This window comes from Eulemur rufifrons, chromosome 28 (genome assembly GCF_041146395.1).
Source record: "Eulemur rufifrons isolate Redbay chromosome 28, OSU_ERuf_1, whole genome shotgun sequence".
In the NCBI taxonomy this organism is placed as follows: Eukaryota; Metazoa; Chordata; class Mammalia; order Primates; family Lemuridae; genus Eulemur; species Eulemur rufifrons.
In genome coordinates this window covers 67,329,452-67,354,220 of record NC_091010.1, presented here as the reverse complement: position 1 = coordinate 67,354,220, position 24,769 = coordinate 67,329,452, and the positions used below count along the sequence as shown (strand labels likewise).

The following is a 24,769-nucleotide window of genomic DNA, read 5'->3' as shown; positions in this document are numbered from 1 at the left end:
AAAGGGAAAACGCAGCATGCATGGTACACCTATTATGTGTCCCGGGACCATTTTCTTAGGCCTTCCTAAGTGTCGGGCCCTGTTCTAGACTTTCCATATTGGGATGAAAAAGAAAACCATCCCTGTTTTGGCGGCAGAAAGATGGACCCCAAAGATGCCCACGCTTCACTCCCAGCAGCTGTGGACCTGCTCTGTCCTGTGCCAAGGGAGATTAAGGAGGCAGATGGAAGTGCGGTTACTCATCAGATGCCCTCCACATGAGGAGAGTATCCCGGACCATTCAGGTGGCCCCAATATAATCACAATGGTCCTTATAAGTGAGGGAGGGAGGCAGGAGAGTCAGGGTCCGAGCGACACAGCGTAAGAAAGATTTGACTGGTCGTCTCTGGCTTTGAAGATATAAGGGCTATGGGCCAAGGAAGGCGGCAGCCTCTGGAAGCCGGAAAACGCAAGACCGTGGATACTCCCTTGGAGCCTCCAGAAAAGAATTCGGCCCCACTGGCACCTTGATTTTGTGCATTTCAGGTTTCTGACCTCCAGAGCTGCAAGGTAGTAATTTTGTGTTGCTTTAAGCTACTAGGTGTGTGGTAGCTTGTTACAGCAGCAACAGGAAACTAGTACACCTGCCGTCACCAAGTAGGAAGTCACTCAATGGCAACACATCCTGAGTTCCTCATTCAACCCCTGTGATCTGGCCTGAGAGGCCCTCTCCAAGGCCTCATCCTGCTAAATCCCACGTCCCCCTCCGTGCAGCCACACTGGGCTACCGACCACTTCCCTAACAAAGGCCTCACTGAGCCTCTGGGCATGGCACAAGCACGGTACCCCTGCTTCTGCCCAGCAAATGCTATTCTCCACGTAAAGCCCAGATCCCAGATACACTCTGCTCGAAGCTTTTCCTGAGCCTCTGTGGCAGGAGATCCCGCGCTGGTGGCCACAACACACGGCATGTTCTTCCATTCGGCACACGTTTCTCCTTCAACACAATGGTTTAGCCTTGGGACTCCCCAGACATTACGTCTTCCAGAGTTAGAACAGAGAGAGAGAAAGAGCAAGAGGGTGAGAGAGTCAGAGACCGAGAGCACGTTCACACTCAAGCAACCAACCGAACATGAAGCTGCAACGTCGTCTATGATCTGACCCAGCAGTGACACCACCACTGACCTGCAGGGTGGCCGGTGCTCTCCTCCTCCCTGTCTCCCCAGCAACGGGAGGCGGGCAGTGTGCCCGTGGCGCTAAGGCAGCATCTGCTCATCTGAATCAACAGCTGCCCTGTCACACTTGTTTCCCAAAGTGTCCAGGTCAAACAGGCATCCCAGCTCTTGAGATGAGACGAGAGGAGAACGCGTGAGCACGAGATTAACTCCGGGAGTTTTCTGCCAGCCTTTGACCACCACGGTTTCTCCGGCCACCTGCTCAGCAATGCCGGTGAAGCACTGAGTCATGAGGCGAGGAGCAAGCTGGCCCTAATGTGTGGCGAGGGCTTCTGCAGGGACATCACACGCCTGTGCAGCGCCAGTGACCCACTCCCTTGCACGACACTGGTTCCTGGCAAATAATGAAAACCTTTCCTCCTAAACTTCTCTGGAACGATATGTCCTTTTATGTTTCTCTAGCAAGGTCAAGAACTGTCCCATTGCAAATTCACAAATTCTCTAGGCAAAGACGCTGTTTGCGTGGGGGCTCCCTGGTGTCAATGCCATGTGCTTATGCGACTAAACTGTATCATTTTCTCAACAAGCCACAAAACTACTCGAGACCATTACAATTTTCTATGCCATGGCTCAACGAGCTAATCCCTCTTTCTTGCTAACTTTCTACCAATTATGGCTTTGGCAGTGCGTTTTTGGAAAGCCTCAGCTTTATAAATTTGCTTCTTGAAGGACGTTAAACAAATCCACTTTTCAATTTCAAAATAAGACTGTATCAGTGTGGCAAAGCCCTGGAGCCTCCACTTCGAGCCACGCTGGAAACACAGAGGCAGAATCTCTCCCACAAACCAAATAAGGAAGCCACGGTGGTTATTTAAAACAAATACTCGCTAAATGGAAATATATTAAATATGGCTTTACTGTAAATTCCAAAGGAGCAACTTGCTAAACCAAACAGCGTTGGTGATTTGCTAACTCAAGGAATAAAACATGGACCATGGGCTGAACTGATCTTTGTTTCCTTTGTACTATTTTACAATTGGAAAAGTTGAAAATATTCTTGATTTTCCCCAGCTGGGAGTAAAAAAATGAAAAGGAGGAAAAAAAAGAAAAAGAGAGAGAGACAGAAAGACATCTCCAATTCTAAGCCAACACCGGTGTCAACGGCAGTATTAGCCCTCGCAGAAGCTGCTGAAGAATATGGTGTTTTGCATTTCCACGCTCAGCCCTTAACTCACCTGCACATAATTTGCCTCTGCAGCCACTGATTTCTGATCTATGCCCAGAACTCTGATGGCAAAGTGCTCAGCGAGCGACTAAGCGCTTGCAAGAACAATGAACAAATTGCCAACTTTGTCCCCAGCAGTTGTCAAGGATGAGTGAATTCCCTTCATTTTGGCCTTCAATTTTCCAAGTGCCTGAAAGCTGTCTGAATGCAAGGTGATGAGAACGGGTGAGCGTGAGTGATGCTGTATGAAATGTCTGGTATTTTTGTCTAAGTCTAAAAAAGAAAAAAAAAAGATCTTCACTACCTGGGCATTTTATTCACAGAACAAAGGTTTCTCCCTTTTTAAAAAATCAAAATATATGAAATAAATTTTTAAAACCACAAAAAATATCCTTAAAAAAATGTGTTCTTAAAGTATGACACTTGACTCAATTTTAAGGTCACTTTTTCCCAACCCTATTATATGGAGATACCATGTAAATGCCACTTCTGTAGATGGATGAATGAGAAATGATGAAATAAAACAAATACTGCCTTCGCATGTGATAATCCTGTACAAATTGCCAAGCTCGCTCATTCTTGCCGGCGTACCAGCAGAGGGAAGTGAATTGCAGCGTTCTCCCAACAGCTGCAGTCCCTGAAAACCACTGGGCCTGAATACACCAGGCGGAGGGGGCCTTCTGGCTCTGCTGTTTTTCCAGAGTACACTGTAAAAAGGCAAGGACAAGCCCTGCAGAGGACACTAACATGTTTCTTTGTTTGAATTCCAACTTTATATTTATCCCCAAATATTTACCTAGCTGGCAGAGGGTTAAGATTGGTACAGAAGGTCTACATCAAAACAATAGAGGAAAAAGTGTTACGCAAGAAATTACCTTATTAAATAGGTCACATGTCTTTGGCTTTTCCCCAATCCCCACCCCCCCAAAAAGGATAAAGAAAGTACAGTGTTGGTAAAAAAATAACTGGAGATTCATAGAATAAAACACAGACTTTGGAGTCAGGCAAAGCTGGCTCCTCTCTGAGTTATTAGCCAAGTGGCCTTGTGTGGGTTACTGAATCAGTATAAACTTCGGCTCCGTCACCTGCAAAGTAAGGATCATACAGCAACCTGCCCTTGGTAGCCTCGGAGAAGATTTAAAATACAATGATGCAAACAGAGTGAGTGGCCTGGACTAAAGGCTCAGCAAACATCAAACGCCTCCTTTATGAACTTCATTATCTTCGATGTTAACTTATGGGAAACCCACCTACGAGTCTAACATAATTGGGGTACTTGAAGCTGTTGTAAAGCATCACGGATGCTGTTTTATTGTGAAAAAGCCTCATGTGTGGATTCATAGTCCATCATAGGACACAATACATTGGAAAAATACTAATTAAATATAAAGCAGGAACAACAGAATTGGTCAATTCACCAAAACGTTTCTTGGGAGCCCAGAACGTCTCAAAGATGGAAGGTTGGTGAGCATCTGTCGCTAAGCATCTATTGTGGGGGTGCAGCAGCGGCCTTAGGTGGTGGGGCGACAAGCCGGCGTGTACCTTGGCCAGTGCTTCAAGAGTCAGGACTTACCTTTGCCCCCTCACCTCATCAGCGACAGATCTAAACACGGTCGCCCACCCCCACCGCACAGAAGGAAGCTTTCTGTTGGATGAACAATGCAAAGAGGGCTCCTTGGTTTGCGCACATCCGTGGTTGCATTTGACAAGAAAGAGCACATCTTTTTGAAGGGAAACAAAATCAGTTTCTCTCCTCTCCTCTCTGCTCCTCCCCCTGCGGGGTGCGGGGGCAGTGCCCTCCCCTGCCAGTCTTACAGCCTGGGTGGTGCTTTGCCAGGTGATCAGGCACCCTGGCTCCCTACCCTGGGGTTGGGGAGAATATAAATCGTTAAAGTTAAATCAACTTTCTTTTATGACTTTCTGAATTTAGTTGCCTGGAACTCCTTCACCCTTGTTTAATTCTCACTCAGACTTGGGGAGAGATATTAGGCTGAAAAGGGAGAACAAAACCTTCTGGTCCGTTGAATTTTGGTTCTGCTTCCTTTACTATTTTTCATCCAGATCTTAATACAACTTGGTCCCATTTTCTGAGGATCTGGGAGCTCACCAACCTTCCTTCTTTGGGAGGTCAGAGAGGGGCTGGTGAGTAAATACCAGCAGGTGTATAATTGCCGGTTCTCTACTCCTCTACTAATTTAAACACGTCCATGGTCTCTGCTCAGGAAGAGCCACCCCGATGGGGTTTAGGTCTCTTCCTTCTAAAAGGCAAATACACTGATTTAAGGGACAGCCGTGTGCAAAATCGCATACCCCCAGCACTGACCAATGAAAATCTATTATTTCACATTAACAGCATTTTTTAAAATTTGGATAATAAGGACACCATGAGGGTCCATCAGAGAGCTCACCTAATGATGCCATCACATGGTCTTTACAGCTAAAAATGAAGCACAGTACACATGTACTACATGTACATACAGTTGTATGTGTTCCCCCCCGGCTTATACCAATTAAATCTGTTTTTATGATTGTATTATCTAACGAAATATTATACAAAGTAATATATTACTATGAAAAGAAAGTTGATGAGAATGAAAAGACTAAAGAATGACTCCCTGTTTAAAGTGCTGTCAGATCAGATGGCTGTGAGGCAACTGGGAGAGTCACCGAAACCTGAAGGGGCTCAGGTGGCCACAGCTGTCTCCAGTTCTTACTCCACTCTGAGGTGTGAAAGCTGGGTCACTGGAGGTGTTTCATACCGAGAAGACGATGAGAAACACTCATCAGTGGACCCAACTTAAATCAAAGAGACAAACAAGGAAAAGCAACTGGACAAGTACATAGACCTTGTGAAGCAGATGTACATTACCTAAGTCAAAATAAAGTGTTCAAGGAATATGTTATGTTTTTTAATGATCTACCACCTTCTCAAATTTTTTGGTTAGAAATCAATAAAGTTTATGATTGTGTTAGATGAAATGCTTCTGCATTTTTAAATGGAGCATTTCTTAAAGTCAAAAGGCCATTAGAATATGCTCGTAAGATATTTCTGGACTAACATTCTTCTCTGAAAGGGAAACTGAGCCTGCACCAGTGGAGCCTGGCTCTCCACACAGAGGCAGCCGTGGTAGGAATGCCCGAGTGGTGGCTACCCAGCCGGCAGGGCCACCTCCAGCTGGACGGGAGATGAGGCGCGTTTATGTGAACGTGATCAGTAAGATGCATCTAGTCCATTAGCTTTTCCAGCTCTGTGCGCTGACCGGCTGCTCGCTGGCACCAGGGACATTCATCTTGCGTCTCTGAGGAGCGAGGAAGGTGAAACCAGCCACAGCAAATGGCCCATGACGCACACCATGTGATTTCTCGGCTCCCTCCATGCATTCTGCAGGAGAACAACTGGAGAAGCAATGGCCTCGTGGAGATCAAAGAGTCATTCGGATAGCGTAGGAAGAATCTGATTCTCAAAATTTTTGCTGCATCTGAGATTTCCTGGGCCTGATAAAGGAGCTCTGAACAGAAGTGTGTATTCTATACAGCTAAGCAAAATGGAAAAGGATTGACAGCCACCTGCCTGGGGTGTAACAAAGCTGGGACCCGAAATGTCCAGGACATCACATCCCTGCTTTGGTGTCCTTAGGAACTGGTGGGTGGGGGAGACAAAAGGCACAGAATGCAAGGGAAGAGCAGGACCCACAGCCTTCCAGGAATTTCTAAACTGAAATAGCACCTGCAACAGGGCAGGTGCTTATGGAGACAGCCAAGCATCACAGAACCCTCACAAGGACCCTCAATGCCACCTCAATCCCCAAAAGGAAGGTCCCTAAGCTTCGTCCAACAGAGAAGGAGATACCTACAGCCACTGAGCCCACGCAGCGGGGAGCTCCAGCATGGTCGTGGGACTTGGACAAGTCACCTCTCCAGTGGGCTCTGGTCCCCACCTACACAGCCAGCATCCCACCCCAGCCTCTCCCGTGGCCAGCCAGCCGTGACGCAAGTGTGTGGGAGGGAGTTTGACAAGCGCTATTTTGAGAGACAAGGGTTTTGATGGCTAATAGGGTTTGTTGAAGCTTAAAAGACAAGATCCATTGAGAAATGTTCACAGGAGGATGATTTAGCATGAGTTATTTAAGGCAATATGATCATTTTAGACTTTTCTACTTGTGAGGCCTCTCCCGGGCATTACGTAATAAGGCAGCATAAGCCACAGGGATCTCAAACTCAGCCTGTGCGCCGCGTGTGCGCATTCGCAGGGAAAATCGTGTAGGGGAAATATTAATACGGACATCACATAGACATAGACAGATCATCATCTGCCACTGCTCCCTGCACCCATCTTACTAATAACCTGGTTTCATACCTTAGTGAGAAAATAGAAAACACCCAGGGGTTTCCCTCATCCGCCAACCACCACATTTACACACCTGTTGACACCTGTGCCTACTCTCTGTCTTTTCTCCTGTTACAACAGATTGTCCTGGTTCCTGTCCAGGCCAGGCCCTCCCCTGCCACCCCTTCCCTCTGGACCTCACTACCTGCACGAACCTCCACCGCCATCGTCCCACCCTCACCCAGCCTCCCTTTCTATCTCCACTGCATTACTCCCAACATGCCCCGAATCAACACAAATACCTAACCCCCTGCCCCCCGGAATCCCAGCTCCCCACAGACACCACTTGTCTGACCCCTTGCACCACAATGACCTGATGGGGTGCCCAGAGTCAGGGTAGCCACGTCTTCACATCCTGTCCCTCCATGCCCGGCAGCAGGTTGGCTCCCACCTTGGCCACTGGACTGAGACTGCTCTGGTCTGGTCATGGCAGTGATCCCATGTGGCCAAATCCCCTGGTCACTTCTCTGTTAATCTCCATGCCCTCTCTTAGGAATTCAGGCCTGTTTTCTCTCTCCTGATTTTTTTCCTGTTGTTGGCGACTGATGCTGGTCTCTGGTTGACTTGCCTTCAACTGCTCAACCCCTAGATATCGGTGTGCCCTGCGGCAGTAGCCTGGGTCTGCTTCCTCTCCCAGCCACATTCCCTCCCCAGGTGGCCTCAGTGTCATCATCTAAATGCTAATGCCACCCAGAGTTGTATCTTCCAACCACACCTTTCTTCTGCACACCAGTGCTGAATTTCCAGTTGCTAAACTCCTCTACCTGCTGTCCCCTGGGCACCTCGCCATCACCAGGCCACGCGTGCAAGATGGGGCACAGTCTCCCCTAAGCGGAGAAAATTGGTTCCTGAGGGGCAGGCAAAGGACATTTTAGATATTTATACTGCTTGTGGCCCTTCAAAGCACACCCTATCCTACAAAATCTTATTTCTTAGCATTTAATTTCTCTTCTTAATTAAATTTAAGTTTAATTTAATCCTTCTCCTTAGGAGGGTGATAATGGGGGAAAAGAAAAGGTTGAGAAACACTGCGCTCGGCCAAGACAGCTGGGGAATCCTCCCCCCAGCCTGCTTCTCCATCTCATCTGCTGTCCCACCAATCACCTTTGGCTCAAACCAAAAATATTAAGACTTTTCCCTGATTGTTCATTTTTCTTCACTCCTTGCATCCAGTTTATCACAGTTCCGTGTGACCCTGCCTCCAAAACATGCCCCAAATCTCTCATTGTTCCCCTCTCCCCAGTGACCGCCTTGGCCTAAGACACGGCCACTGCCGGTCCAGGTTTCCCGCAGGGTTCACCGTCTGCTGCTCTCGGTGCTCGAACAGTGGCCACACGGTGTCTTGAAGACAGCGGTCCGCAACTGCCCTGCTCTGTGTTAAAGTTTCCAGCAGCTTCCATGTCAACATTGACCCTGACGTGACGGTGACACCAGCCTTCTTTCTGTTCCACAGGTTCCCTCAGTCACTTCTTCACCCCAAAGTCTCCACTCGCTACAGGTACATATGGTTTCTTTAAGCTGAAACGCCACCCCAAATCCACGTTCTAGGCAGAATATCAACCCTAAACTGGACGTGCCCTTTCTCTACCGCTTCTGTCAGTATTAGAGTCCCACGTCATCGCGCACTGCATCTCAGGGGCTAAGGGTCCCTGCGAGAACACCTAACCATGCGAACACTGCTCAGAAATGCCCCCATAAATGACATGCGAATCACGCTTGCCTCCAAGCGTACCACGTAAAAGAGAGACGCTCTATTCTCCCTAAATCCGGTTTAATTCTTAGGTGTAATATCAAAAATAAAGCCATTTATCCACTATCCAGCTTGCTTCTTATGTTCCATTTCCAAATCGTCCACAGGCTAATAGCTAATTAAAAACACCTTCCGCACAACATGCTGCAGCATCAGAAGGCAGCAAGGTAGCTGCTTACTTCAGTCAAGCAATAACACCCAGGCTGCAGAATCAAGTCAGATTCCTGACCCGTTACTCCCGAGGACATTGGGGACAGCAGCAAGGAGTCAGCTTGGGGTTGGCAGGGCCTGGGGAGGGTGGGATGGGGGACTTCCAGAGGGGCAAAGCCAAAGCTGCCACCTAGCAGAGCCGGCGCGGCTGCCTGGCCCCCCTCAGCCAAGGCAAAGGAGGAGTCACAACAAAGCTGTGAAGGATGGATGCCGGAAAGCTCCTCGAAGCAACCCCAAAGTGGGAGGTATTTAAGGTTCAGCCTGCATCAAGGGAGCCCAGCCCTACAAAACACTCATCCACCTTTTCAAAACAAACGTGCCACCCCCCAGTGTATCACAGTTGTGAGACTCAGTTTGATAACTTAGGATCTTCTAGCTCTTGCAGGAAACTTCACTTGGTGTTTCTCCCCTGAACACAAAGAACAAGGAGAGAAGGTGAGGCTGCTGGGCTTCACTGCAGACCAGAAGAGGCTCTGCCACGCCTCTGCCCCTCCAGCAGCAAACAGACAAACTGGGAAAAGGGATCTTTTCTCTGCATGAAAAATAGATTGCATGCTGAGAATAGTGGCAGGTGCTAAAAGCTACCGTCTGGTCAGATGGTGAAAACCCCCTTCCCTTTCTGGGGGTGGTTAATATTAATATTTACAAATATTAGCATTCAGCACGACTCTCTCTTCCTAGAATCCCGTGTACCCACGACATGGAGCCGAGTCTTGAGCATGAAGAACAGCTCACAGCGGCGTCTCTGATAAAGCAATAAGCAAAGAGCCTTTTTTGTGTGTGTGGAGCTTTTGTTTTGAACCATTAGAATCCACTGAACTGAAAAGATCAAGCTGTCAGAGTTCATTTTCTTCCTAAATCAACCAAACTGCAGAATAACACAAAATATTTCACTTTACAACATAATTTGTATCTTCAATATACTTGCAGCTCTGGGAATTTGACAGGTACAGTATTAAGTAAAAACCCTTCTCTGAAGTCTTATTGGAAAGGTTAACCATGAAACAGCAAGTTCTAGTGCACAGCAGCCTCCCTGGTGCTGACAGACCTGCAGTTACGATGCCAGCCTACAAATACACGCAGAGATCTCCCTCCTATGTTTTGGTGGCAAATTGAGAACAAGTTTCAATTAAGAAATTAGCCCTGGCTAATAGATCTTCCAGAGAATAAGACGTATTCCTTGTTCATTGTATATTTACATCTGGAATTATCTCTTTGTGGATCCAAATATAAAAAGAGTAACTGCATTTTATTCCTGAAAAGGAACTGCTACAAAAGTCTTTCATGTATTCTATCAGTTGACTTGGTGATGAGCAACATTTCCTACTGACATTTCTTCTTTCAGCTGGGCAGTTACACAAACACTGCTTGTTGGGCACTTGGATTCTATGGAGAAATTATAATGAAACAGCATCATTCCTTTATAGATCTGAAGGCATATTACATATGAGGATATTTTAAAATCTAAGTATATCACTGTCAGGCTCCGCTCGAGATGGACACAATATATTATTCAGTTTTATTTCCGATCTTATGTCTAGAAAATAAGCAGAAGCTTGATAAAGTAATGGTGGGATTCCATGTTTAGTTTTTAAGATAATTGCATTTTAAAAACTGCATCGTGTGATGCATCCACATAGAAAGAGTGTGAAGCCTCGCTACCTGGACAGTCACCAGCAGGTGAGTGCTTTCAGTTTCATTCTGTAAGTCTTCAAAGAAAATTCTAAATGTCAACTAACAAAAACCGCTACTAAGAGAGAAAAAATTACAGTCACTGAGTAGGGAAAATAACTGCAGCACACATACCTGACCCAAGGCTCTTTCCAGATTGTGTGTGTGTGTGTGTGTATTTAGATATATAATATTTATATGGATATTTATTACATATAATATTTATATATCATTTATATAAGTATATATTTTACATATACATAAAACTCCTGCAAGCACAGAAGAAAAATAGACAGGAGGCTTGAACAGAAGAGAAAATATAATGATAATAATAATTTCCCATAAATAAATAAAAAGGTGCTCAACCTAATCAAATATCAAGGAAAACTGAGTTTAATATAATCCCACTGCATACCACCAGATTGGTTAAAACAAAGAAAAACAAACCAGTGAGATGAGAGCGTGCAGTAATAGGAACACTGTGTGTGTGGGGAGTATGAAAAGCGCAAGAAACCACTCTGGACGACGGCTGCCCCTTCTCCAAAGTCCTGCTGGAAAGGAAGATGGCAGCAGCATTGGCAAAGGCTGAAGACGCACAGACCGCAGGACTGCACACCAAGACACACCTGTGAGAATGGCTAAAATGGAAAATAATGAAAGTGCCACACGCACGCAAGGACATGGGGAACCTGGGAGGAAGGAAGGGAGGAGGGAAGTCAACCGGGCAGGGCCTTCGATTCTGAGCGACATAGCATGGTGTCAATTTTGGTTCATGCAGTGGAGCATGAACGACATAGATATAATGGGAATTTTGTTTTCTTCTCCTTTAAGTGAAAAGGGATAGAATGGAACAGAATTGAATAGAATGGAACAGAATAGAACAAAAATGTCAGACGGCTGCACAGAGTACGGGATTCTTACTTAGTTCCCTCTCCTTGGGGGCGAGATGTGCACTAGGCTGTGATCAAACATGTTTTTCTTACTTGGGATTTTGTTCAGAAAAGGTTCGAAGCCACAGCTTAGCTTTTCTCCCAAGGAGCCTGTAGGGGCAGGAGGTGGACGCTGAAGTGACCATATCCATTTGACGGGAAGAAGCCGGGCCACACCAGAGAGAGGAGGGCAGCTCGGAGGAGGCTCCCAGGGCGCTGGCTTTAGCCACTTCAGTCACAGCCACAGGACTGCGTGTGTGGTGGGCTCGGAGGGCAGGACAAGGAGAGGAGGCAGGTGGAGGCCACGGTTCCGGGCTGGGGAGGCTCTGTAGACAGTTCCTCTTCCTGTCACCAAAACTGAGCTTGGTCAGCACCATCATGACCTTGGGGGCCGGCACCCATCGAAGGCTCCACGTGCCAAATTCTTTGCTCTCCTTACATCAAGGGGCCTCACAGGAGCTGTATGGGCAGTGAGTGTCGCTGTCCACATCCTACATGCCCAGCCTCAGGCTCAGACCAAGAGCAACAGGTCTTTCCCGCTGCTCACACCAGGGGCTCGAGTCACTCATTCAACCCACCCGAATCTCAGAACCTCATCTGCAAATGAGGGGTGATAGATCCCAAGGCCTGTGGCTCTGACCTTCTAAACACCAAAGAAGACAGGATCACAATTTTGGTGACCGATGCTTCTGAACAGAGACAGTTACACAGACCCTGTGTTTTACTGAGTTTCAGCCGTGTCACATAAAGCAATTCACAAATGCTACTTCTGGGAAAACAGTAAGCAAAATTAGTTGACTTAATTACCTATAAATCAAGGAAAATCATAATTTGAATATTTATAAATATCCCATAAAAAAAAGTGAATTAGTGAAAGCAAAGAATCATATTTCTTTATAACTTCTCAATATGTCTACAAAGTGTTCGGAATCTCCAAGGCAAAGTCTATGCTTCTATTCGCCACCTGGGGCAGGAATTCTCACATATGGAAGTACAAGGACATACTGTTATCCTCATAAAAGTGGAAATAGCTGCAGACACAGCTTGTCGAATGGCCACTGCCGGTCAGGCTCCAGGTGACCCACCCACACGCACTTCCTCATGTGTTCCCCACGACTCTCCAAGGTTCAGTCTCCAACTCATGGTGAAGAAACGGCAGCACAGGGTAAATCTACCAAACTCGACAAAGCTAACAGGTGGTGGAGGGTGGATTTGACCAGACCAGCTGACTCCAGGGCCCCAGCTACCAACCTCTGTGCTGAAGGTGCCTCTTGTTGGGAGAGGTGAGGAGGTGCCCAGGCTGGCAACACAGGAACCCTGGGAAGAGACGCTCACTGATATTTTCCACACACGTCCTATACGCCAGGTGCTATGGGGCAGCCCTGGCATCTAGATTCATGTCAGTGTGACTCCAGTGCCATCTTGGTCCCAGCCACCACCCATCACTCAGTGACCTTGGACCAGGCCTGCAAGGATCTGCTGCGAGGATCCTGGAGCACCTGGCAGGGGAGGTGCTGGGGAAACCACCTCCAATTCCCAGACACCACCCTGCTAAGTGAAGGTGGTCCTGCCTCCTGAGCCCCTGGCTGTTATTATTTATTTCAAAGGGTGCTGGTTTTGCTGGGTTCACCCAGCACAGAAGGGTGGCTGAGAAATGGGGAAATAAAGAGAAGAGGATCATTGCAATGAATCACATATATTTTTCTTAATTACTTAGCATCACTGAAACAGTTTTTTCCAATGGAAATGGAGATGCTAGTGACATTTTGGATCAGATGCTTCCTTGGACAGGGGGCTGTCTTGTGCACTGAAGGATGTTTAACAATGTTCCTTCTACAGGCCAGTAGCCCTCCTGCCCCCAGTTGTGACAACAAAAATGTATCTGGTCATTGCCAATTTTCCCCTACGGGGCAAAATAGCTTCTGGTTGACAGCCATGGAAAAGATACCTAAGATATTGCCTGGCAACCCAGCCAGCACTCAGCTAAGTTGGCTTCCTCCTCCTCCCATGCTAGACTTAACACAAAAGCATCACACCAGAGGGTCGCACGCTGCACAGGCTTCCTCCAAGTCCCAGTGGCATGGGGGGTAAACACTTAGGACGAGAGGACCTGGAGGACGAGTGTAATAACATGTATTTCCTTTATGTTGTTTTGTGCCGAGAGATGTTTCACGCATCACATAGAGAGGGCACTTGGCGTCAGTCCTTGTGATGCCAAGTGCGTCCTCCAGCATGAAGTGCCAGCAGGATGGCGGCACGGCATCAGCCTGGCTCTCACAACAAGGTGCGCGCCGTCTCGGAGAATTCTTAAATAGTTTTTGCCCTTTTCAAACTTCCCTCTGATGCAAGCTTCCCTAAATAAGAGTCTTGCAGAGAGCTCTTCATCATTGCCGTTCCTTTGAGAGTAGTTTGATTTTTCATCTCTGAATTAAAGAGGCAATTTGAATAAAACCACACTGTATAAAATATGTAGGCTATGTGCAATAAGCTGGTTATAAACAACCAGGTAAAAGCTGGAAGTTATTTGTTTAGTTATTAAGCAAAGAGCAAAAGCACACATGCCATAGGATGACTGTCATGGAAAGTGTTTTAAATAATTTATGGAAACGTCCTGAAGGTAGCGTTTGGTCACATGGTAGTTTCCCCTGCGAGGTGAAGTGGGCTCTGATACACCATCTGCAACCACATCTAGGCCCAAAAGCTGCTGAAAGAGAGCCACCACTGTCCTTGCTGCCTCTAAAAGCATCCTCTGGGGACAAAAATGAAATGACAACCATAGCAAAGTCCCCTGCATATGGGGTCCTGTTCCTGCTGTGGGGTCCAAAGCCCCATTACTGGATCCAAATCAATCTCTGTCTTGAAATCCTGGTGCATTAAGATGGTCAACAGAGCCCCAAAGGAAAGTCTCAGGCATTTCTCTTGGAGACTTGCCAGAAAGTCTAGGGGTGTAGCCCCAGGTTGGCCCAACCTAGGAAGCAGACCTGAGGCCTCAGTGCCCACAAACTGGGGTCTCTGAGCTGAGAAACATCTTGGGTTAGGCCACTTTCCTTGGAGAGAATTAAGGTTCAAAGAGCAATATTATTAAATGTATGAACTGGGGTAAAATGCACGCTTGCTGAGCTCTAGGGAAATTTTCATTCCAGAATGTTTTCATCATACTGACTTTGAATTTCTATTTCTTCACTGAAAAACAATACATGTGTGTATATATATATATATATATATATTTTTTTTTTTTTCTTTTGGTCCTTAGCTAGCTGTGTTGTGACAGTGTTTGTGTCAACAGCTGCTGTATACTGTTTCAAAGGAAAAAATAATTCTTAGGTGTGCTTAAAATTGTCAAGTCATTGGATGTGCAAAACTTCAGTAGTAAACGAATACATTTAAAAAATAAATTAATTAAATGAAAAGTAACAGCATCAACTAACTAAAACCCCAGGCTTCAGGAAAATGAAAAAAGACATTGAGAAGTCATAACCCAGGAGTCTCTCAAGCCCCAAATGTTTTATAACCACATTCTCAACTTGCACAGGGATTTTTCTGCTGTGCCCCCATCCATGGGGAGCAGAGGTGATGCTTTGGAGGCAGGTGAAGCAGGAAAGAAAATACACAGTCCTCAACTCAGCCATCCCCAGGCTGTTGTTGGTGCCATGGTCCCCAACACGTGGACACCCGCACCTCTCTCTCTCCCATTCTAAGGCAAACGGTGCGTTTTCTCTGATCTAAGCCCTCAGCGCAGTGCTGCCAAGGACTAAAATTCTTTCATGGCAACGAAACCAAATGGTAAGTAAGGTACCTGCAAATAGCCTACCCTGCAAATTTGCTCTCTGAGCTCCGACATGATTTATCCCTAGGAAACCTGGCATCTCCAAGGTGGAATCCCTTTCTAAGGCTTAAGGGCCTTTTCCATCCTGACTATATGCCAAATTAATCTTGGCAGAAAGATAAGTGAGCTTGCCATCCTGGGCTCAGATACATCTGATAGATACTACTTATGAGTGGAGAAATGCACTATATTTAAAAGGAGAGAAATTGTCAGCTACAAAAATAAGCATGAAAAATGGTCCTTATGAAAGGAGCTGCACGTGATCGAGTGTGTCAATACATGTCATGTATGTCAGGTTGGTGAACACTGAATGCACTACATTAATGGATGGAGGAAAACACCTCCCGGTCAAAAGATGGACGAATCACAAGAGAGACAGGGAGAAGAGGCCACAGAGAGATGAGCCAAGGTGGCAATGAAAGGTGCTCACGAGAGTGGGATGCTCTCTTCCTTGAAGACTGCAAACATGATTCCAGACTGTTCTGGGATGGTCTCCATATGGCCATGATTAAGAAAAGAAAATAAAAAGAATAACAGGTAAACACATGAAATAAATAGCAACAGGATCTCACAAGAGTCCAAGTGGGGATGAAATTTTAGAGTTTGAAAGGACAAATATAAGGCTAATGGATTGCAGATATAGCAAAACCAGATCCCAGTTTTTGACTGTGGTCTCCAATGTCCAAATGGTTGATGACTAGACAAGACGCCATTGAGCAGCTCAGCAAAATCCACTATGTCTGATACCCTAGTCTCCCAGACAGACCCAATTACAACCGACCATTGTTACGGCCAACATGCAGACTGCTAATATCTTACACATTTCAAAACAGATATAATAACCTCTTCTATTTTCTGCGGGCAGAATTTTGAGTTCTCAACTGATTCCCTCCCTGTGATATTCTCTTGCTCACTGTCTCCCATATAAAGATCGACAACATAAACCACCAGTTTCCCCGGATAAATGGCAAATCCTTTTCCCCATCCAGTGAGAATCTGGCACTCTTGTCTTATTTTCCTTTATGGAGGTCTTATCTTCTAGTCAGCTTTGAGTCTTTTGGCTTCCAGATTTTGGTTTCCAGAAAGCTTCACATTTTTCCTACAACTGTACATGTTTCATTTTATATTCATGGTCTAAGAATCCTTACTTGCAAAACATACCACAACGTCCTCTGTGAAAGTGTGTAGGACATAAACCACAGATCACGGATATAACCACTTGTAGGACCCCCACCCAAGCTGGGAGAGGACAGGAAATCTAAGACATAAAATCTACGCTGACAGAGAGGAACACTGGAAAACAATTGATCATCACAGTTGCAAACCATGCTACCTCTGAGGAAGTGAAAATGCTGGTTTCATTTATTTTTCATCCCGAGAGAGAGGAGGGCACAGCATGCGGGAAGGCTTAGGGAGAATCTGAATTGAGGTGGTTGAATTGTTAAAAATTCTGTTGCAAGTCTGAACAGTTGACAGATGTGGATAAGGTTTTTTTACGTGCCATCAATATGAAAAAGAAAGTCTAATCCTAAAAGTCTGAAAAATTATACTCAGGACTGCCCTTGTTCTCACTCACTACATGTTGTAGAAATGTCTTTCTCAAGCGAAATTAAGGCAGTTAATAACACATGCTTTCTTCACGGTGAGAAAGGGATTCAGTCACCCTGACAGACCCATTTCCTACCTGGCCACTCCTATTGCTTAAAATTCTAGTAGGGAATTATTAGTGTACAAACACGAGCATCCTACTGGGTGGATTCAAAGCCTAAGAGGAGACATGGAAATTCAACCAAGTGGTCACGTTCCCATTAGCAACCAAAGAGAACTATGGTAGCCACAGCATAACGTTGCCATTAGACTATGCTGTACACACACAAAGAATTAATCAAAAAAGTTAGCTAATACGCGTCCCAGGATGGGCACCAGCACACAGGTGTTGACAGGGAAAGCTCTGTGCTCCCAACACAACCTGAGAGCTTCGATGGAAACTTAGCAGTTGCTCCCCTCTGGGAAGATTATAAAGCACTTCTGGATGCCAACACGAGCACACTTCTACTATTTCTGAGCTGTGCTTATCTTAAATGTCATCTTGCCATCTGGCATGATCACATCTTAGAGCAGAGCTATAATGTCAGGCCATCGCCAGTCGGTTCCTATCTTGAACATAACAACCAAGCGACTACTGTCCTTTGGGATAGTCATGATATCCGATAACTTTGATTCTTGATTTATAAGTTGTTGCAACAAAACTAATGGACGCTGTCTTTAATTACGTTTTACAAGCCCCACGTATTGAGGAGCAGTATGTTCACAGAGACAAAGATGAACAAGCACACAAATATTTAAGAGACCACAGAGGCTGATTTTGTCAATTTCTAAGCCATGGTGGTAAAACTACACGTCCAGCTGTGACATTAAAACTTAAATACAAAAGCTTCTGGGAATCCCTGCGTATCCTGTCGAGGAGAGGAAGTCTCTGATGCATGGCAGCAGGTGGGGAGGCAGGCAAGTTCAGCCACACATGACATACTAACCTACTAAGAAAGAGGCAGATAGATAATGACGTAGAAACAATGTTGTACGGCATGTATGTACTCTCCATAGGGAAAGTACTTTATTACAATACTAGTGAGATGTTCTTCTGTAAGGGCTCAGCGGGACTCGTGTGAAGCACATTAACGAATGGTCTCCTCTTTAACAGCACATACACTTGTAACTGGGTAGAAGGATAAGTAGTAATGTCTTGACTTCCATGCTCAAAATTCACTCATATAAGTAGTAAACCTCATGGAAAAGTTATGCTTTAAGGACACTAGAATAAAAAAAAAAACCCAAACACTGTTTTCAGGAAAGAGGAGGCATACTTAAGATGAAGAGGATGGGTAGCAACGTGGTTTAGGGGTGAGCTCTGGGGTGGACGGTCTAGATTTCAATACTGGCTCTACCTGCCACTGCTTGGCAGTGTTTCTTTTGGCAAGTTACCATACCTCTATGCCTCCATTTCCCCATGGGTAAAGTGGGCATTCCAACAGCAGCCATGCCCAGGAGTCGCTGAGGGTGTTAGGACCTGACTGCATGATATCTGCAGAGCAGTGCCCGGCACGTGGAAAGCCCAGCGTCGGCTCACCCTTAGCTCCAGAGTGCAAACATGCAACGCGTCACAAAGAACGGGTGCATTAAACAAAACATGAAATAAACTCTTCGTTTTGAAGCTGACATTTAAGCAAAGATGTCAGAGAATACTGAAGAGTCACCCAACCAGCTGTCTCCAGATCGTTTTAGGTATTTGGCCACATGGAGGCAAGAACCTTCTTCAAACACCTCCCCGATTCAGCTTTGAAAAATCAATGCTATTTATTGAACAAAAGGGGCAGCATTTGGGGGCAGTAGGACATGAGAATAAAAATTATAATCATCAGTGCCCATACTTCAGTCAGCGTCTAAAATGCCTCCTCCAGGGCTTACCCCTCTGCTGTAGGCTTGGGAACTTATGCATGAGGAATGTGTCAACTGTAACAGGAATGTGCATTTCTTTGAGCTTCCAAGATTCAGAATCCCTGCAAATAAAAGTGCCTTCACTTGGAGCCAACATACCTACACACATGCACACATATGCAGGTGTGCACACACATAACAGATGCATGTACGCATGCACACATCACTTATCCGTAGGAAGCTCCAATGGAGAAAGCACTGTCTGCTGAACGACTTGGCTTTCGAGTACTAGAATTCTTGATCAGACAGTTCTGTATAACACTTTATGTAAAACATAAATAAACTGCAGGGACTTCACACTCAGACTGCTTGCTTTATCAAGATGTCTTTTAGAGATGCAGTCTCTGTACACAACGAACGAGAGAACAGGATGGACTTCATTGTTCTATACTTTTATCACCTACACAAGACTTTATCCTCAGAAGTCTCATTGTTTCAACTGCTTAGAGCACACTGTGGCTCCCCTCCCCATAGAGTTTCCTTACCCCCCAAACAAAAGACTCTTCTCTTTGTCCCTAAGATGCAAAGTCTTTGGTCCAAGATGCCACTGCATCAACCTGCTCTGCAGTGCCTGTGTCTCTGTCAGGTGGCTGTGTCCTCTGGAGGTGCTCTTGTGAGTAGTGATGCAGGGGTGTGGTGGGAGAAGGTTGCCTCGGGTCTGCAGATTCCAGGGAACATGGGTCAAGCCACCTCCTCACCACAGAAACAACACAATGTCCCTGGAGAAGCTGGGGACGGTCTCCAGAGAAGAAAAGCACAGAGCTCCACAGAGCTCCACCGAGCTCCAGGGTTTGAGCCACAGACCATACATTGAATGATCCCATGGCTTTGCATTACATACAGCTCTAGGGAAGCCCTCAGACAGTTCAGCGTTGCTGGTAGGAAGCAGGTGATAGAGTAGTAAGATCAGGGAATGATGCAAACATGATGTTGACACTGATAACTGGCTCTCAATCATCATAAAAAGTCATTAAAATAAATAATTAGAGTTTGTGTCCTCCTTGACAGGGTGACAGTTCACTTTGGTGGGGACCCTGGGAGTAGGGGCACCTCAAAATGACAACTTCAGGAAGCTGATCACACTTGACCTTTGTTGCAGCGGCACCCACCCAGAGATGCACAGCCTGAGCGCCAGGGTATGGCCGCTCTGCTGGGAGACCCAGAGAGAGTCAGGTCCACACATGGGCTCAAGAGGCAGTGAACTGAGTCCACGCCAATTGCCTCCCCACTCTGCACCCAAGAGCCTGCTGCAGCCGCACCTGTCAGTCCTGGTCAATGATTAATAATGAGACCTATGGTTCCAGGACAGTGGGGATTTTGTTATTGTTGTTGATTTGTTTGCTTGTTTTTGTTACGTGCAAAATAGGTCCACTAAAAACACAACACTGCAGCTGTTCAGAGTAATTCTAAATTGTCAATCAGAAAAGTTAATCCTAACAGAAACAAAAGGAAGAGAATACCAGCATTATTTATAAGTCCCCCATTTTCTAGGTGAGGACTTAGATGCCAAGAGAGAGCCACAAGAATAATCTAGAGCCTCACCACAGGTGGAAAGGCAGGAAGCAGAGGCCTGGACTCTGCTCTGTGCCTGGGCCAGGGCTGTGTCTACGGCAGTGACCAGCTCTTCTGGGCTTCACTTTGTCTTCTCAAATGTTGTCTTTGATGTCTCCCAGTGGAAGGAGACTCCAGCCACAGCAACACCTGGCTCAAGGTGGGCAACACTCTCTCGTGCTTGCTCCCTTAGGAGCCTGTGCACACAAGGCCAACTCGTCCCTGCTGTCACAGACAGTAGCAATGCCCAGCAGAGGCCAAGGGAAAGGTTGCTGCTGCTGTGGATTTGTCCATGGGGTGGACAAAAGGCATTAAAAAGAAGCAAAGCCACGATGGAAAATTCAAATTAACACCATAAGGAGATACACTGTGTACTACCATAACGATTACTATCGTAATCTACCATAATGGCTAAAATGAAAAATAGTGACACCACCAAAGTCTGGATGTGGACAAACTGAATCATTCTCACACTGCTGATGGGAATGTAAAATGGTACAGCCATAGTTTGACAGTTGCTTATGAAATTAAATGTGCAATTACCATACAACCCAGCACTTGTCCAGGAAGGCATTTATGCCACAGAAATGATGACTTATGTTCGCCAAAAAATGGATACATAAATGTTTGTGGCAGCTTTACTCATAATGGCCCCAAACTGGGACTAGCCCAGATGTCCTTCAACAGGAAAATGGCTAATCACACCGTGGTACGTCCACACCATGGGACACTCTCCAGCAATAAAAAGGAACAAACCATCCACACACCAGCAACTTCAATGGACCTCCAGGGAATTAAGCAGAGTAAAAAAACCAACCCCAAAAAGTTATATACGATGTGATTGCATTCGTCTAACATTTTTGAAATTAAAAACTTTTAGAAATGAAAGACAAATGAGCAGTTTCAAGGAATTAGGGGTGGTGGAGGGGAGAGATAAATGGGGTTATAAATGGGGAACAAGAAGAACATCAGTGGCGATGGGAATGGTCAGTAGATTGACTGGTGGTGAAGTCCAGAACATATGCATGTGACGGAACTGCACACGACTAATGAGCACAAGCAACACTGGGACAATATGGATGAGATCAGTGAACTGTGATATAGCACTATAATTTTACAAAACATTATCATCGAGGGGAACTGGATAAATCGTACACAAGATCTCTCCGTATTATTTCTTACAACTACATATGAATCTATAATTATCTCCATAAAATTGCAGTAAGAAAGAAAAAAAAGAGATTAACAGAAAGTTCTTTTTAAAAAAATCCCATGCGATTGAGAACTCCGTGGTCATTGTTGGTGCTTACAAAAACGATGAAACCAGTGTGCTAGAAAATGAACCAATGGCTCTCAGAGGGAGACAAAAAACAAGGTACAAGCTTCATATTAATCAAGTAGGAAGAAACGCTCATTAGTTTTTAAAAAACCTGAAATATGTGAAATGCAAATGCCTATCCAAAGCCTAGCATGGAGCTGGGAATGGCGTCGGTTGATAAAAACACGTGGTTAACCTGAGATCGCAAACTGACGGCACAGGGGACTCCTGTCCACGACGCTGGCCAGAGACGCAGGCTCAGGCTGCTTTTCAGCAGGGAACAGAGCTTAAGTTCTCAGTGCTAGAGCCCCACGATGACATAAAGAAGTCACCACAAACTTGGGGTCTGTTTCCCAAAATAACTATTTAAATCACAAAAGGGGGCATGGTGTTTTGTAGGAAAGCCACCTTGGTATCCAGGCAACACCGCTGTTCCCCCCAGACACAAAGTAGGCCCCTCCTAAGAGGGGAGAGCCGCCCCCGGACTTACTTGTTCTGCATCATGTTCATTATCACCCAGTCGAAAGGGTAGACGTTCTTCCCAATGAGGTTCTTAAACATGATGAATGTTTCCATTAGGAAATCCTGAAAGAAAACACAAAACACTGAAGCAACCCATCAAGGAAAAGGTGAAAACCACACCCCACCCCCACAAATGACTGGATTATAAAAGACCCCATTTTCTAGAGCTGAATGTAAACATTCTGAAAAGTAATGGCGATGTATTTCCCGAGAGCTGTGTGTTAGTGCTGTCTTTCTGTTTATCTGAGTACCTCCCATCTGAGACAGCTTTTTCAAGGATATACTCTGAACTAGTCCCTTGGCATATCTCTTTAAGTTAAAAAGGAAAAATCCCCAAAGGTTATAAATATGCATTCAAATCCTTTCTGCTTATAGGAAAACATGATTTTTACAAACATGGCATGCAGGTTATAGCTTTTTCTTATGTTTATTCTAAATCTATTTTTCATCATGAACAGGCCACCTCAGGTTGAATATGGGATACTATAATCTTTTGCTTTTTCTTATGGAATTTACAAACAAAAGGCTCGAAGAGGAACTCCTGGCCACCTGCACATATTCGGCATGTCGTAAGCCATTCGAGTGTGTGGCTGCGTCGCCCAACTCTTCAACGTCTCAGTTATGTCTCCAGTGTCCCAGATGGTTCTCTGTACTTCAAACTTCAACTTACAAGGAGCAGGGTTCAGGGATGCCCAGCTGCCCGACCCTGCTTCCACGCTCAGAATGCTCCTGACATCAGAAAGCGGTGCCCAGTTCCTAGAGCCCCTCTGTATGTCTGTTGGAATTAGGAGAATTTCCTATTTTTGAGAGTTTGACACTTAGCCCTGGGCTAACCTGAGCAAAACAAGTGGTTATCCCAAAAAGCACACATCCTTGGCAGCTGCAGGCTCGCTCAAGACCTGGGGTGGGAAGGGGAGGGCAACAGAGAATTGCTTTAGAAAAATGAGGCCATGGTCAGAGATTGTCAAATGAGTGGATATTTTTCATTTATTTAATCTACTGAATCATAATTAGGTGCAATAGCTGTGAAGGCCAAGGTGATGAATGGAATTTAAGTAGCCAAGAAAGCAATTCCCAGGACAAATTTCTAAACAAGCACCTCCTGCAACGAGGCCCAAGTTAACTTTGAAGACAACAACGAGCTGATATTCAAAGTTAAGATACTTTCTCCGCCACCTTAATAACAATGCTGGGTTCTGGCAAGTCATGTGGGCAGTGCGAGGGGTTTGGCGTGTCCCCACCATGCATAGAAACACAGCCAGTGATTGTGATTAAACAACGGAGGCCTTCGGTCCAGGAGAGTTTAGGGACCTGGGCAAAGCCAAGAGGGAAAAGATGGTCCGCATCTCCCCTGAACTCTGCGCACAGGTGCTGCGTCCTCCAGCCCCCCAGGGTGGGAGCATTGTGGTGCCCTCGACATAGCAATGGCTGCTTCTCCCAGTTTAATTATTGAAATTCATATTACACTATGTACCTTCCCCACTTTGACAAGAGTTTCCCTTTCTAATGGCCAGGTTGCATGTTCGCAGCCTGAGTACTGTAATTTAGTCACATCTCTATTTGCATGAAATCGCCGGCTTTCTTGTGATCGCGTCCCAAAGGCTAATAATTGAGATACAGAGTCTAGTTTTTATAATTCTGGAAGAGAAGCATATTTTCCCAAGGCCTGTTCTTTTCGAGGAGACGCAGTCCCTTACTTCATTAGTATGTCTCAGCTGTTAAATTTTGGTACTTTGCTGATCACACAAAATGCTGCATATAGTTGGGGATGAGGTTTTGCCAGGCTGGCCAGTCTGTGTGATTCGCTAGCCACGCGGTGGCCCCTCACCACTGCGTTTGCCTAGGGTGGCCGATGGGGCTTCACAGACTGTTACATTGGGGTCTCCAAGCCACAGGGGATATTTTGTGAAAATTTCATCATTCAATGCCAATCTATTCCCGTTACATTTTTTAGTTTGACTATTCACACGGTGCCCTAGATAATAAGTGGGCAGCTCTAACAATAGCCACCTCTGTCTTTCAGAGGCAAAATCTTCTTGTCAAACCCTATCTGCTTCTTCTCATCCCCAGCCCTGCCCACGTGAATAAACACTCACCCTTTTGCAGTGGGGCTGCCACAGGGGAGTCCCCGACTGTCCACCTACACCCATCCTGTCCCTTTTTGTCTGCGCACTTCACACAGAGGGATCTTTCAAACTACAATCTGATCAAGGCATCAGTACTTCCCCAATCTTGCATTGAACCCACGTCCACAACAGCTTCCCACTGCTCTTAGACCACAGACAAAGCATCTGACTTTCAGAATTAGGAAACTACCACTCTGCCATGCCTAGGAAGGAACAGATACAGAGCAGGACCACCAACACACTTCCAACCCATCTGCTGAAGGATCGTCAGGGAATAGGATATTTGCCAACTTTTTGTCGATGCCAAAGTTTCACCCAAAGATTACTTGATAACTGCAAAGGTGTGTGTGTTGGGGCGAGGGTGCATATCTTTACAATGGATACATCCGGCAGGTACCACCTTTTAACCAAGCGGCCACACTTAGCATCATCAGCAGTGGGTCAGAAGGACATTCCCCGTCTCCAGAGGTGACACAATAGGAGGCTTTCAACACCAACACTGAAACACTCTTGCCAAAAAGTTGACCTTGACCTTTAGACCAAGCTTCTGGTCTGCAGGACATTCAGGGGAAGGGAGGAACCACTCGAAAGGTTACACGGCAGCA

The 24,769-nt window shown here is 45.8% G+C and overlaps 1 protein-coding gene across 1 annotated transcript in view; it reads right to left on the bottom strand.

The window, feature by feature from the left end:
* Positions 1 to 24,769, bottom strand: part of DOCK1 (dedicator of cytokinesis 1) — a 470,019-nt gene that overhangs the window by 146,704 nt on the left and 298,546 nt on the right. Inside the window, exon 29 of the mRNA XM_069460828.1 lies at positions 22,007 to 22,101. Coding sequence (XP_069316929.1) covers positions 22,007 to 22,101 — 95 coding nt within the window. The remainder of the gene's footprint in view (positions 1 to 22,006; positions 22,102 to 24,769) is intronic.